Source organism: Trypanosoma brucei, chromosome 9, assembly GCF_000002445.2.
Source record: "Trypanosoma brucei brucei TREU927 chromosome 9, whole genome shotgun sequence".
NCBI classification, from domain to species: Eukaryota; Euglenozoa; class Kinetoplastea; order Trypanosomatida; family Trypanosomatidae; genus Trypanosoma; species Trypanosoma brucei.
In genome coordinates, this window is record NC_007282.1 from 232,527 (window position 1) to 248,241 (window position 15,715).

Here is a 15,715-nt window from a genome sequence, read left to right on the forward strand (position 1 = left end):
AATAATAATAATAATAATAATAATAATAATAATAATAATAATAATAATAATAATAATAATAATAATAATAATAATAATAATAATAATAATAATAATAATAATAATAATAATAATAATAATAATAATAATAATAATAATAATAATAATAATAATAATAATAATAATAATAATAATAATAATAATAATAATAATAATAATAATAATAATAATAATAATAATAATAATAATAATAATAATAATAATAATAGGAGAGTGTTGTGAGAGTGTGTATACGAATATTATAATAAAAGTGGTTGTGAAGGTGAAATGGAAGGCCAAAATAGAGACACTTCAAACTACAAAAAAATGCAAAAGGAGTAAGCGTGTGAAAGTGTGAGAGATGATATATGTGCAATTTGGAACGCAACAAAGGCTTCATGTGTCATTATATAAAAAGAAAAAAGGAAATTAAAGTTACAGACACCATGATGTACTGTATATGATAGTTTTTCCTATTAAAAGTAAACAAGATAAGTGAAGAAACAGTTAATGAGAAAAGATAAAGACAAAAATAGCCGTAAAAGAATAAAAACACATCACCACAAAACACCAGAGGATGTTTACGACGAGCATCAAGTCATAAATGATACACCCCCACTACTGTACTGATTCAGAGGCCAAACAGTAAAGCCTTTTAAAGAGAAGCTAATACATTTGAGGGTAATCATGAGGCCACTGTTAGAAGCACGCAAAAGCGAAGAGAGTGCAGGGATAAAAGCGCTGTTAGCGCCGATATTACACATTCCCAAGTGGTATCCAACTAAAAATATAACAGATAATCACAAGTATGAACAAAAGGGTCTTCATTCTACGAAAAGAAGCAACAACATCTGCTTATGATAACCAGCATACTTATGATAATTTTCATAAACTGGAATCAATAACAAACCACAAGATTTGAATTTTCAAGTGCAGAAATGTGTATTGAATTTTCAATGGTAAAAGAATTGGATTTACGTAACAATAAATGCCATAAATATAGAAAATCATAACTTGAAATTATAAGTAGTAAGTGTTATGCTATTCTGAATCTCTTTTTACACGATTAAAAATTTAAACAACGAGGTCAGTGGCACACCGAAAAGTTTATGGCTGAAGGCAACCAAGAAAAAAATAGAGGGCAGGGGGACTGAGTTTAAAAGAGTCAAGGAAGAGTTGAAGCAAATATGATTCAGGAAAAGGTGAAAACAAGTATACATATCAACGCCTCAGTATTTTAAGAAGGCAGAGCAACCAACTTAATAAATCAAACACCCTTCAAGAACTAGTTAGTCAAAGCCATACAGACGTTTGAAACAACCTAGAATCGAGACGTCCTCTACAATAAACTCAGTTTTTCACCTAAAAACTCGACTCAATCAAACCAGGTTAGTCGGAGAAGGAACAAAAGGCAAAGGCCACAAACCCACCTCGCGTAGGAAGAGCGGAAAAATAATTAGAGAATGGTCGCTTTGCCTGTTCGCCAGCCCGTAACCAGAAAGACTGAAACAACGACTAGCGCGACATGGGGCACCGCCACCAGCCTGCGTGTGAGCAAAACCTTTAACAGCAATTTCATCTTTATAAACTAAGCCGACTAGAGAAGGTTACTGGCAACAAATAGGACCCTAAGCACACGCAGTAATTGATAGAACTAGTTCCCCGACCGTATTTTCTCCAAACTTTAAAGGATCTACAAGTACAAAAGAAAGGCATAAGCTCTACCACTGAACAACAAGAGCCAACTGCGATGCACCACTTTCAACTTCAGTTTTCGTACGTCGCAATATTGCTGATGGTGGCAGCACACGCGATAGCAACCAGCAAAGACTCAAAAGCGGTCACAACAGCCTGTCACGAGATAGCTTTCAACGACAAATTGGCAGCAGCGTTCGAACAGAAAATAGAAAAACTGGCAACAAAACCAAGTCAATTACTCAAGGAAGCGGAAGCACTGGACACAGCTGCATGTCTAGAAACGGACCGTAAGACCAAAACAGCGGCGCGGATGCTAGCGTCAATAGGGCGTTCTAGAGCGGCTGCCACTGAAGCAAATGCCGACGCTGTAAAGCAGCTAAAAGCTAGTATCGAAACTGTAAAGCGCAGAAACGCTCAGCTAATGGCGGCAATCGCATTCAACAGCAAAGGCGCTTTTACAGTAACACATGATATTTTACGTCAAAAAGCAAATCTAATAGGAGGCGGCGGAGCCAAATCCTGTAGCGTAACAATCGCACAGCCGCCCAGAAACATCCACGGCTGCACGGAGCCTACAGCAGACGACAAGAGACTCACAGCCGACGTAGCCAACATTCTAACCCTTGATTCATATCAAGCAATCTCAGACAAGGCTTTTCAAATAACGGACATAACAGCTGACATCGGCAACAAAGGCGACTACAGCTCGGCCATGCAATTAAACCACGAAAGGCTGATTGCGTGCGTCGGCACTGCGGACACAGCCAGAGAACTTGGCAGCGTTGCTAAAGGCATAATCCTAACAAACTTCAACCGCAAAGCGGACTGGAATACGCCGACTAGAAACACGATAAAAAGCAAAGCAGGCGGTACAGACTTTGAAGACGAACAGGACTCCGACAAGAAAGCTTTTGTCACAGCCAAAGCAGCAGGATATGCCATATGCAATGGCCGCAGGAAAACCATCACGGAACCAGAGACACTGAGCCAGTCAACTATGGACACACTAAAGGAACAACAAGATGTGCGAGAAGCCGCAATGCTCATAACAGCTGGACCAACGGAGGAACTCCCAGACACCGGAAAACAAAAAGAAGCAGTAGTAACACTTCTAGGTGAAGGAAAAAACAACAGTACATGACAAATTCTTAAAGGACTTGGAAGCAAACAAACTAGATTTCAAAATCGGCAGCAAACACGTTAACAAAGGTATAGCGTCGATAAGTGTTACCGAAGACTATGCAAGACCGATAGGCTTTTGTTTAGGAGACCAATACAGAAAAGAGAAAGCGCAGAAGAAAGTTGAATCAGTCACAGCAGCAACACCGGAAAAGAACAAAGAATACAAGGGAGAAACTGACGAGGGCAAATGCAACAATAAGGATGGATGCGAATTCAAAGATGGAAAATGCGAAGCTAAAGTGACAACCACAAAAACACAAACACTACCGGAAGCAATTCTTTTGTCATTAACAAGGCCCCTCTTTGGCTTGCAGTTTTGCTTTTAGCATAAAACTTTCAAGAGACATCAGTAAAAGCTTTTTGCTCAATTTAATGAAATCTACGAAATTTCCTACGTTGAGATAAATTTATATCATTTGCAAAATTTTTGATACTTTTAAGATTTTTTGATGAGAATTGTTGAAATTAGTAAAACCTTAACAAATATAAAAAATATGAAAGTTAAGTATGAAATTTTCCTGTGAGTGGAAAGTAGTGTGGTGATAGGGTATGAAAAGAAAGTAACATTATAATTTTGTTTATTTAGTTTATTTTGTGGATATTAATTAGTGTTATAGTATTTATAATAAAAATAATAATAGGAGAGTGTTGTGAGTCTGTATATACGAATATTATAATAAAATTAGTAGTAAATACGAAAAATACGGCCAAAATTGAAGAACTTAAAAAATAGCAATAATGTAATGGGAGTAAAGTATGTGAGTGAGAGAAAATTGCAAAATATGAACGATTATAAAGCAAACATATGATGATAGTAATCGTCGTACCAAGAGAGATGATTGAAAGACAACCGTAAAGATACTGAATCATGTGTAATGCTATGTGATCTCTTTTCTTCAGCAAAAGAAGAGTTGTAGACAAAAATAAAAGGAAGCAATAAAATTGTTACTGCATATCAAGATTGTTCAGAAATCCACGAGTGTATTTAAATTAATATTTAACGGGTTTAGAAAAAGTATTAAATTGGAAGGAATCTTTTAATTCTTAGACCGAATATGCATAATAGTACGAAATATGAGCTATATGGAATATTTGGTAGACTTAAGGTGATGTGAGTTAAAAATAGTCAGGAATCTCCGCCTTATCAAAAAGTGTCCACTTATTATAAAATTCTTTAAATTTCCCCGCATGATTATGCACAGTCACGTTTAAAAAATATGCAGTATGTATCACCAAAGGTCAGAAACAATAAACTCAAATGGAAGTACCGTGATCTTTAAGGTTCAAAATAAAAGGAGTGTCAAGAAAAACAGCAGCGCCGACTCCTCACTACATAGAATGGCCGTTCACAAGGCGCATAATGAAAACATAGAATATGATGCTTGATTGAATGCACAATTGGGTACTTCGATTCCAAAGAAACTTGGGATTTGCATCTGTTAAGTACCTGAGAGACCCAAAAGAAAACCTCACTTCACGCAAAAAAAAATAGATGCTAAAAAAGAAATAGTAGCTACTGTGGCTTTTAATCTGAAGGCAGAACAGGAGAAAGGAATTCGTGGAGTGTATTGGGTTTTGGTTTAGCGGAAAATGCACAGAATATTCTGAAATATTGTAGACGCAGTGGAAAAAAGCTTAAAATATTATAAATGCCGTTAAATTGTCGTTTAAAATCCTGGACAAACCTGAGGTGTCCTCATTTTTTGTGGAAACTCAATGTGCATAACAGACAGCTGTACAAGAACTTTATGAGGATCTGTCACCTGACAAAAAGCCAAAATAGGAAATGCCTTACAGAGGACAGTCGTTTATTACATTTTCAGCAATAGCAAAATGTCTGCTTCTGGCAGCCGTCGGAACCGGCCAAGCGACGATCACCGACGAGCCCGGCGCCAAGGTCAAAGACATATGCACAGAAGCGCGCTACATGCGGCTTCTGGCAACCAAGCTGCAACAGCAGCGAGACGACGCTCGGCAAAGAGAAGCAAAGCTGGTAAAAGGTCGTACCGCCTACACAATAGCGGCCGCCAAGACCAGTGACCAGAAACAGATCAAATCTTTCGAAGCACTAGCAGCTGCAACCGCCATAGAAATCGAAACCGTAGCGAAGAAGCTAGCGGCCGCTGAACCAGCGTACGCGGGGGCGCTAAGGCTGCTAATCCAGAGGTAAAGCCGGTTGGCAACGGTAGGGCGGTTAACGGCAAAGACAATAGCAAGAATTGCAACCACGACAAAAGGCAGCGGCAGCCCAACGACATACAACACCGCTAGATCATGCAGCGCTCCTGCAACCCAACAGGCAGACACAACGGCAAACTGCACATTTGGCGACGAAGACCATAACGATATAAATTAAGCAAAGTCGACCTAGACAAAGTGAAAGCACTAAAGATGACACCCGAATCGGTGCTCGGCCTTCAGCAAATAACCATAACCGCATACGCGCTGGGTTCGGCAAGCTCTGTGACTCAGCCATCCGGCACAACGCACGGCTTCTGTTCTGGAGACACCAGCGCCATAGTCGGCCAGACCGACATCATCGGGGCGACAGCACAGCCAACACCAAGAGCGCAATCAGTCGCCGACGTCAGCATCCACGCGGCCGGCCATTCAGGCCCCTGCAAGAAGCTCAAACTGGACCAAAGCTGGGGCGAAGCAGAGCAGGACAGTATAGCCGGCGCTATCTGCGAAGCCAAAGAGAAAGACATATCTGTACGACCGCCACCGCACGAACGATCTTTGAAGGAACTAGAAACGGATAATAATATTGTCTCAGCGCTAACCGATCTGGTAATGCCTGGCACCGATGCGACGACCGATGCAGAACAAAAAAAAGCATTAGTGCAAGAGCACTTCGGAGGCACGGAAACAGCATTCAAAACAGACTTCACGGATGCAATCAACACGAAAAAAGTTGAAGTAACAATAAGAAAAAAAGACATCAAAAAGACACTATTTGAACTGGCGGGAACAGACGATGGACTAACGGTGTTATCTTATTACCGCGGAAAGAAACTAGCTGAAAAGAAACAGTCACAGGATGCGGCAGCTAAACCCACAGTAGCAAAAGAAGTTAGCGACAAATGCAAAACAATAGCAGACAAAGAGAAATGCAAAACAGAAGACGGGTGCGAATTAAAAGGCGAAACTTGCGTGGCAGTGGAGTCCAAAGGGGAAGAAAAGAAAGAGGAGAAATGTACTGGTAAGGACGAGAAAACATGCAGCACCACCCAGGGCTGCAAATGGGAAGACAACATATGCAAAAATTCCTCTATTCTAGCAAACAAACAATTCGCCCTAATTGTTTCTTCTTTTGTGACCTCGCTTTTTTAATCCCTCCCCCACAATTTTTCCTTTGCTGAAACTTTATGATATATTTTAACACATTTTAATAAAAATGTGCAAAATAGTAAAAATTTGGAGAATTAAAAATTTTAGTAAAATGTGTATGATGGTGGCTTTTGTGTGCGTAGAAAAATAGTGAAAGGCTATAAAAAATTATTACTATTATAATTTTGTCTATTTTATTTATCTTATATATTTTCGTTAGGGTCATAATAATATTGATAATGAAAATGGTAATTTTGATAGAGAGTGTTGTGAGTGTGCATATACTAATATTCGGAGTGGTAATGAAGACTGAGTAAAAGGTTTATTAGTGAAACTTGAAACAATGGCATTGGTGGTATTTTGCAGGTTGGTGAGTGGGAGTGGGAGGGAATATGAAAATTTTTGTTGATAAAACCTGGAGAGACAAAGAGGAATAGAGATAGAACTTGAGAATTTTCAATTGCAAAAATGACGACGTGTATCACGACACACAAGGAGATTATGCAGGGAGCAGTGAAGCACAAGCTGAGTTCAGTGTGCAGGGCAAATTTGGTTGCTACGGCATGCAAAGAAGAAGCAGCAGCAGACGAAATATTTAAAAACAAAATATGGAAAGAAAAACAGAATGCGCGACAGTATACCGAACTACGGATTAAAATAAAATTTTAGGAGTATGAGAAGGTGAGTCACAGTATTTTACACAGAAATGAATAGAACCAGCAGCCCAGCTTGTAAGATCTGTAGTCTTTATTGCTTTTGCAGCCTTCTAATGCTAGAAAGAGTGAATGGCAGTTATTTATAGAATGAATATAGTTTTTTTACTTCATCAGCGAACTAAGATAGCGCGAGGAAGCAGCGCTTTGATATCGCAGGAGAAGATATCCTCGGAACATTGTAAGAAATGTTAATAAAAATTTGAAATATTAAAACACGGATAGGAAACCGCTTAAACAGCAACCATAAACACAAGCCAACACGTAGCTTCCGTCAAACCTCATGGAAAATATGCGACAACACAGCAGACATTAAGAAACTGAAAATGGAAACAAACACGTCGCTTTCATCTTTGCGGAGACAGCAAAGCAAAAAAAAAAACTGCCCAAACTAACCTGTTGCAGAAGCAAATCGTAATTTACGGTAACAAGTGTAGTACCGGACAGAAATATAGTACCACTAAACATGGAGCCTGGTGCTTACTAAGCCTTTAGAGGAGCAGACCAAATTCACTGGCACAGGCGTACAGATAATGCTAGGCCAAGCGGCGTTATTAATTGTCTTAACATCGGGGCTAACATTGGCAACAAAGGTGGAAATACAGCATGCTCACCTTTTAAAAGCCTGCAGTGTAGCAGGCGAATTTAGCTCAATGGCCGGCCACGCGGCCAATGAAATCAGCAGGCTTCTAACGAATTCACAGCAACTGTGGGAATTGGCAGACGACCTTATAGCTGTTGTTCGCGACGACATTAACTCAAACGTAACGGCAATAGCCATACTAGCAGAAATAGCGCGAAAGGAAGCGATAGCTGCAACTACAACTGTAAGCGACAACCTAGACAGCACCATAAAGCTCGCGGCAATGGCGGCGCAGCTCGCGGGAAATATACAAGAGGCTGCGCATATAATAGTAAATTCAGCGAACAGCCGTAACAGCGAATGTCTCAGCAGCACAGCCGGCTTCACACCAGTAGCACTCAGCGCCGCAGCAACACCCGGATGCCTCAAAAGCGGCGGCGACTACGAGGATTTTACCTGGAACAAAAATAAAGTGAACCTCACATTCGAAACGACGCTCAACAGTCTACTGGCAGACAGTGCAGACGAAATAAGCGTCTCGGGCACAACCTGCAAGCTGCTACACGCCGCCGGGGAACGCAGCACAACTGGCGGCGACTCTAAACCCATAATGGCAGGTCTTATCAGACTGGGAGCAGCTGCCAGCAATCCGATCAAATGGGATGAAGGGAAAACACTGGCCAAAGACAGTAACTCCCGGTTCGGGCAAATCAAAGCTCAACTCAAAGCATTAAATGCGGCACTCAGCAGCGAAAGCAAATGTCAAACGCAACTAATTCAGCTCACGACACAGGACAGCGTCGATGGGCCGGTCGTAGAAATCGACAAAGGCACAATCACTAAATCGTGGCCGCCGGCAAAGCAAACCATAACAGCAAAAACAACAGATCAAATCCGAAAGTTAAAAAAATACCGCAAGGTTAAAAGCGAAGCACAAATGGCCGAAGCTCGGGCAGCCTCATTCAGAAAAACAGCGCTTCTCAACGTAGAAGCCTGCGAATTAGGATTCACGGCACTAAAACAGACAACTTCCGACGTAACAATTTTTTTTTGGAATTTTCTTCGTGCCTTTGAGAGAGTTTCCCCCCACTGGCGCGGCCATCAGCTATCACCGTAGAGCCCTGAGATGCTATCGGTCTGGCGACTGTGGCAGAGTCTCCCTTTTTAATTAAGCCTAACACTCCCTCTATAATTTTTGTTGTAGCTCCGCAGTTGAACGGAATACAGCAGATGGGGCGAGAAGCCCCCCACTCCGGACTCTCCAAAAGATGTCAATTAGCAATCCTTTTGTTTTGATTTTTGTTATTCGTTTATTATTCTCTCCCCCTCTTTCTGTTTTTGTTGCTTGTTGACTGCATACCCCCTCTGTCTCTGAGGGTGTCTAGACTATTCCTGCATCCGGTGCTTTTCCTGCTAGCTGCACAGTCGGATAAGGAGAGAAGTTGCAGAAGGGAGAGTGGGTTGTATGACTGTTACATTAGGGGAGGACTTCACCTGCGGCCGGCTCCGTTCAACCGCAATGAGAAACTGCGCCAGCCTTTTGGAGAAGCATATATCCTGCACACACTCACCTTCCACCGCAAACCTGACACGTAACTCCTTCAAACAGGGACAGCTCATCGAGTGCAGCGACGTTTCTTCACAGTCGCCGCGTTGGCTGGTAACAGCGCGCTCTACCTTCATACCGTGCATCTTCTTTTGATGTAGGGTGAGGCCAGTTTTGCTAGCATACTGCCTTCCGCATGTCGGGCACACCAACATGGATGTGTTTGTATGCGGGGAATCAGTGGCACAAAATTTTTTGCTTTTGCTGCATTTAAGCTCGACTCCCTCACCTTTGTGGAAAGCCTTACAGTGTCGGATGAGGGAGTCCCTGCAACTGAGCACTTTTTGGCACACACCACACTGCACCTCGCCTTTCCCCGGGACGTTAACATTTCCCTCACGGGCACGCTTACGAGGGAATTGCACCACCACCACGGTACCGTCCTCCGTCACTATGCTCTTATGTTTGAATTTCTTGTGTAGTGACAGGGAAGAGCGTGTACCGAAGCTCGCCTCACAAGGTCACATTGAAACGGCAGCTTCCGTGTATCCTGAGAGGCTGGCGCTGCTGGGGCTCTACCATCTCCTTGCAATGAGTCCTCGTTCTCTCGCCCCCTTTTCACGCGGCAACTACCGCTGCCTATGCCATGTATTGTTCTAAGGTGGTGTAATAGTCGGCCTGGCACTGCGAATTTGGAGGCACAGAGGGTACAATGAAGAACCTGCGGTCTCATCGGGACTCGTGTGTTCGATGGTAGAGGAACGATCACCACCACTGGAGGGGGCTCCGGGGGGATATCCACTGCAGGTGTTGCATCGCCGTATTTGATCCTCCGGAGGGCATCAGCTCGCACAAAGCCATGTTTGTTTACCATGCGCGTTACAGCACTCGAGCGGCATTGGTATATGGCATCACATTCCGTACATTTGGTCGGTTCGGAGGTTCTCTGAAGAGTGCGTGTCGCAACAGTTGGGACCGTTTGTATTGTTAGCCCTATCGCTGCATGTTGCGGGTTGCACCATCGGCACTGTGGAGGCACACTCCGGTTGATCTTTCGCAACATCCATCCATAGTGTCTTGAAGACCCAACCCGAAAGCGTGCCAATGCCGTTTCTTCTTCCCTCGTCAGTTCTTCCTTATGTTTTGTTGTAAAGTGGTTGCCCGTGATACCAAACCTATGAGTGTTCTCATGGACTTCTTCCGACCTAAGCACTCGCTTCGCATAAGCAATGATGTCGGGGATCCATGTATCTCACAACTGTGGTAAATCTGCGGCCTTTTTGGCCATTTCATCACAAACCTCATTCCGTTTCACGCCACAATGGCCAAACACAAATTGCAGTCGGATACGTATCTTCCTTCTCTGAACTTGAAGCAGAAGCCTCCATAGTCGTCTCAGAATTGGGTCCGTTACGGCTAGGGGGCCTGTCTGCAGTGCTGTTAACATTGACAGCGAGTCAGAGAAGATGGACAACCTGCTCTGTGTGCTTCTGTATGCCGGAAGCCATTTCAGCAGCCGTTGCAGTCCTATCTCTAATGCTACGCATTCCGCTCTGTAACTGCATGAGAGTTCCTCTGCTCCGGTCTTGGGTGCACAAATCAGCGTGTTGTTTCTGTAGAGCAGGGCAGCTGCTCCGGACTTCTCACCGAGGGACACGGATTCATCAGTCCACAATTCGTAGTGCTCTCGCCGCGGTGGCTCCTTCCCCCTCCGTGCAAAATGCCGTGCAATCCACTTTTCGGAAGCCTCCCTTTTGACATCGTCAGGGTCATCAGCGCACACAGGCTTTACCTGCGTGTGAAATAGCGGTCGGCAGCTGTGGCGGAGCGTCGATGTCTCTAGTGGGTGCTCGCGTGGCTCAATGCGGAGGTGGGGGTAGGACCGCATGATGCGGGAATGTAGGGCTCTGACCGTATGTTTACTGTGGTATACTTCCTCAGCACTGCGGCGCAAACATCCGCCTCGTGACTCACACATCAGCATGAATTTCATGCTGCGCACAAGAGTGGTCGTCTTGAGTAGCAGGAGGTTTGCTTCCAGCAGAGAGTTCTCTTTGCGCGTCCCATGCGGTATGCCGGCTATGATGCGACTGGCTTTGTGTTGTGCTGATGCAAGGAGGTCGCGACTTCGTTCCGAAGCGTCCCAGTACCATACCTCAATGCCATACATGGTGTGTGCCTGTACGAGTGCTAGATAAAAAGCTCTCAGCACTTGTCGTCTTGGCCCCCATGTAGAAGCTGAGATGGCTACTATCTGCAGTAGTCGGAAGTCTATCTTGCGTCTCGTTTCGGTCGCATGTGTTGCCATCCCTTGCAGACACTGGAATGTTACTCCTAGAAGCTTCGGTGTCCTGTCAGCTCCTATTCTTTCGCCGTCCAGTTGTAATGTAAGGGGGTGGCGCTCTATACACCCGAAGAGTGTGCACTTTGTTTTCGCTACGTTGACAGACATGAAGTACTCTTTTGACCACTGTAACACCACGTTTAGACCGCATTACAGCGTGTGGTTAATGACATCCCTCTCTGTGTGCCTCGCTAGTAGCGTTAGGTCGTCTGCAAAGAATCCGTGCTGCAGTAACGGCACTTCTGCAAGGCATTGGCTTAACGAGTTCATGACAATAATGAACATGATTGGGCCAAGGACAGTTCCTTGTGGCACTCCTCGCTCAAATGTTCTGCTTCTGGAAAGCTTCTCCTTGAATCTCACTCTGCCAGTTCGGTTACTCAGAAATGATACGCACCACTTCACAATGTGGGGTGATACCTTCATTCTGTGCATTTCCCTCGCAATTTTGTCGTGGTCTACTGTATCAAATGCCTTCTCGTAGTCAACGAATACAGCACCCGTACGATATTGGTGCGTGGGACGGCAGAGGGCAGCGCGGACGTGCAGGAGTTGTTCGAGCGTTGAGCAACCGTGGCGAAAGCCTGATTGCTGCGGCGTCAGCTGGGACTCAACAGTGTCTCTAAGCCTCGCGGCAATTATGCGCTCTATGACTTTGCAGAGACAGCTCGTGAGCGTCACAGGCCTGTAAGAATCGAGGTCCTCCGCCTTTTTTCCGGCCTTCAGGATGGGGATGATAACACCAGTCTTCCATGCAGGCGGCACGACTCCCGTTCGTAGGCTCTCATTGAATAGCCTCATTACAACATTCAGCGCTGTTCTACCGAGATGTTGTAGTGCCTCGTTGTATAAGCAATCAGGTCCGGCTGCGGATCCACTCGGTAGCAGTTTGATCGATCTCCGTAGTTCAGCCATCGTGATGGGACTGAACTCACTCGCTATCGTCTTTATGGGTGCCGGTGGGTGTGAGTCGGGGTGCCTTCTTGCGCGGGACGAGTACAGTTTACTGAACCTCTCAACTTGACGGTAGTCCGTGATGGCCGCGTTATCAACAAGTACAGCCGGTGTGGTTAGTGGTCGTGGCGCATATACCTTCTTGACAATGTGCCAACTGCAGCGGTCTGACACCGCAAGTCTGGAGCATAGCGTGCTCCATCTCTTCTTTGTGGTACGGTCCAGGATCTGCTTACGCGTGGCTACCAACTTTTCCCTTCGGTGGGAGGGTCCGCATCCAGCGATCTCTTCATCGAGTTTCGCGAGCTCAGGTGTCCAATGTGGTGGCGTTGCTCTGCAGCCACGGGGGACGGAGACCTTCGTCGCAATGCGGATGGCGGAGCTCAATTTCTGTTTCAGGGTGTTGACGTTCTTTTCTCTACCAATTTTCCTGCAGAGCTCGTCAACCTTGAGACGGAAATTCCTCCAGTCAGCTTTCAGCCATGCGTACATGGGCTTTTGAAGCCGCGGGCAACTCAGTGCATCTGTGTCGTCTCCAACGATAACGTCAAAAAATATGTGATGGTGATCGCTATCGGGAGAATACAGCGATGTCCAAGTGTACACTGTGCAATTCCTTGACAGTGTCACATCAGGGGTGGACTCCCCGTGGTGGCGCGCGTACCTGGTGCACCCACCAGTGTTGCAGACCAGAAACTGGTTGTCAATGCACCACTGTGTGAGGGTTTCACCCTTGGTATTTGGTGGGCTCGCGCGATCCCATGCCAACGCGTGTGCATTAGCGTCTGCACCGATGAGCTGGGCACCGTCAGTCGTCAGAAGCGTATCTAGGTCAGTTGCCGTGAAGGTGTGTTTTGGTGGGATGTATGCCGACGTGACAGTCAGCGCCGTTCCACTTGCAAGGTGAATTGTTGCATGCACTTGTTCAATGCGACTAACAACGACCATACCTGTCTCGACTGGCAGGTCCTCCCTCACTAGTATTGATACACCACCTCCTTTGCAGTTACGAGCTATTCCGTGATGTTGGTATCCAGCAACGCTAAAGCAAGCCGCCTCTCCAGGCGTCATCCTTGTCTCGCTCAACGGACAAAAGGCGATCCGCTCATCAACAAGGGTTTTGTGGAGTGCTAATCTCTTTCCTTGAGATAGCCCGGCGCAGTTCCACTGCATCCCGCGCAACGACGGGCCGGGATTCTCTTCCACATCACCGGATAGCAGCATCTTAGTGCGGATGATACTGCTGATGGCACGCTGGCACGTGCCCAGGGACCGACAAATGAAAAACGGTGTCCCAGCAAGACGCTTCTGATCCGTGTGCTGTATGATGCCGTAGCCGGAGCACAGCAGTGTTCCCCATGAAAGGAATGCTTCTGACTCTTGGCTTACCCCGATGATACGGGGTACTGGACTCTGGCACCATGTTGAGGTGGTCGGCATCGCCAGGGTGTTGAATTGAAGGCAAGCGTCAGGATTCCAGTCTCCTGGTCCATAAGAAATTGTTTCTGAGTATGGATGCTACTTTTGTAGCCTTGGTGTTTTAAAGTTAATGAAAATTTTTATAATATTCTCAAATTTGCTATTTTCAGAGAATTTTATAAAAATTCTAAAATGTGAAGTACTTTAACATTTTTTAATGAAAATGTACAAATTTGTAAATGAGTAAGAGAGTGGCTTAAAGATACAAAGTAATAGGGTATGAAAATTGAGCACAATTATAAACTCGTTTATTTTGTTTTTTTATGGATATCAGTAATAGTTATGATAATTAAAATAATAATAACAGGAGAGTGTCGTGTGCGTGTATATACTATTATTATAGTATGAGTGTTATTGAAGCACGACTGGAAAATCTTTTTTTTAAGGTGCGGATTGATGACCATCGTGGCCACCATGTTCCAGCGAAGAGGAAGAAATGCGTTTATGCAGGCCGTGATACATGACATAAGACTGTTGGAATCAGCCTTTGAGAACGAGCCACTGCCCACTAAAACCCTCTTAAGTGAATATTATTTTCAACCCAGTTCACCAGTACATGGCGACCATGATTCACACGTTGGTCTAAAGGGACGGTATCCAGTGCAGCCCGCTATCCCTTCCTATATCCACTGTGGCATATCACCCTGTGAATTCACCACCAGCTATACGGCTAATGGCGTGTATACGACTTCGATGGGTTCCCCCTGGACAGAGTACTAAACAGAGGAAAATGAAGTTGAAACTTATTAGCGAGTTCATTTGCGCTGCATACATATAAATATCTTCAACATCCACAAGTGCACTCACGCTGCCACAATAGAGATCACTTACTGCGGCCGATATGCCAGTGTTCATGTGGTAATAATTAGCTTCCGCAGAAAATTTAATTTTTTTTCTGTACTAAACTCTGGCACTACAATGAGGATGCAACCACTAACGACGGGGATATTAAGTGTTCTAAATACAAGTGTTAAAAGCTATATTTTTAGAGTTAAATAAGGAGGTTATTTGCGTTAAACTGCGTTCTTGTTGGCAACTTCTTCACCATGCACAGCACTTGAAACAGCCTTCAAAACTTAGAGAATTAAACTGACAGCAAAACAAGTAGGCGCTTCGAAATTGGATTATAAAAAATTAGAGCAGAATTTTAAAAAGAGGATAAGATAGAATCGGTTAGAATTACCAACGGCATTTTCGACTTTAGATGGCAATGGAACGCAACAAATAAAGTGCGTCACGGAGAGACAGACTCCCAGCATAACGCGGTGGCAACGGCGATTCGAAGCTAAAAAAAACATCAAATAAAACCCGGGGAAAAGACATGACTATAAACTTTGTAAAACCTCCGCTACCTCGGCGGTACGCGCTCCATCAGGCCAACAAGACCATTAATAATGCAGCGACTCCCGTCGCCCGTAATCGTATTTACCAAAATAAACGACAGAAAAGACCTTGCTCAGCATCTTTTTATTAGATCAAGCGCGGAGAAGCGGTTGAAATCCAATCAAAAGCAAACGGACAACAATAAGCAATACCACACCACGAAACATAACTGTAGTTAAGCCAAAATTGTTTTTTTTAGAAGATATTGCAACAACTCAACTCACGACGCAAGATCACCTTGGAACAGACCAATTTTTTTTTGAAGGCAGGCGGTGAAGCTCCACCGGCAACCGCATTGAATACTTTTTTAGGCGCTCACAACGGCACCTGTATGCACTGCACTGTTTTACAGGTCGTGACGCCGGCCAGATGAGGGGCTGCATGACGACGATCACTGCTGTGCGTGAAGTTGACGACAGCGGAACCGAAAAAAACAAACTGAATCAGACCATTACAAACCAAACAGTCAGAGAGCAAAAGAACTC

At 44.4% G+C, this 15,715-nt stretch overlaps 1 protein-coding gene and 4 pseudogenes across 1 annotated transcript, besides 4 other annotated features; all 5 read left to right on the forward strand.

Annotated features, from left to right (window-relative positions):
* The first annotated feature begins 2 nt into the window (after positions 1–2).
* Positions 3–247: a microsatellite.
* Positions 248–1,768: 1,521 nt separating this feature from the next.
* Tb09.160.0010 lies at positions 1,769–3,229 on the forward strand (annotated as a pseudogene).
* Positions 3,230–3,515: 286 nt separating this feature from the next.
* Positions 3,516–3,538: a sequence feature (AT_rich).
* A 1,146-nt stretch (positions 3,539–4,684) lies between these two features.
* On the forward strand, positions 4,685–6,231 carry Tb09.160.0030 (annotated as a pseudogene).
* Positions 6,232–6,387: 156 nt separating this feature from the next.
* Positions 6,388–6,442: a sequence feature (AT_rich).
* A 1,032-nt stretch (positions 6,443–7,474) lies between these two features.
* On the forward strand, positions 7,475–8,531 carry Tb09.160.0040 (annotated as a pseudogene).
* Positions 8,532–8,578: 47 nt separating this feature from the next.
* Positions 8,579–13,816: a repeat region.
* Positions 13,817–13,822: 6 nt separating this feature from the next.
* Tb09.160.0045 lies at positions 13,823–13,912 on the forward strand (annotated as a pseudogene).
* Positions 13,913–14,243: 331 nt separating this feature from the next.
* On the forward strand, positions 14,244–14,567 carry Tb09.160.0050 (hypothetical protein, unlikely; the record flags this gene model as incomplete). Its single annotated transcript, XM_798313.1, has 1 exon — positions 14,244–14,567. One exon carries the CDS (start codon positions 14,244–14,246, stop codon positions 14,565–14,567), a length of 324 nt encoding a protein of 107 aa, XP_803406.1.
* Positions 14,568–15,715: the final 1,148 nt, after the last annotated feature.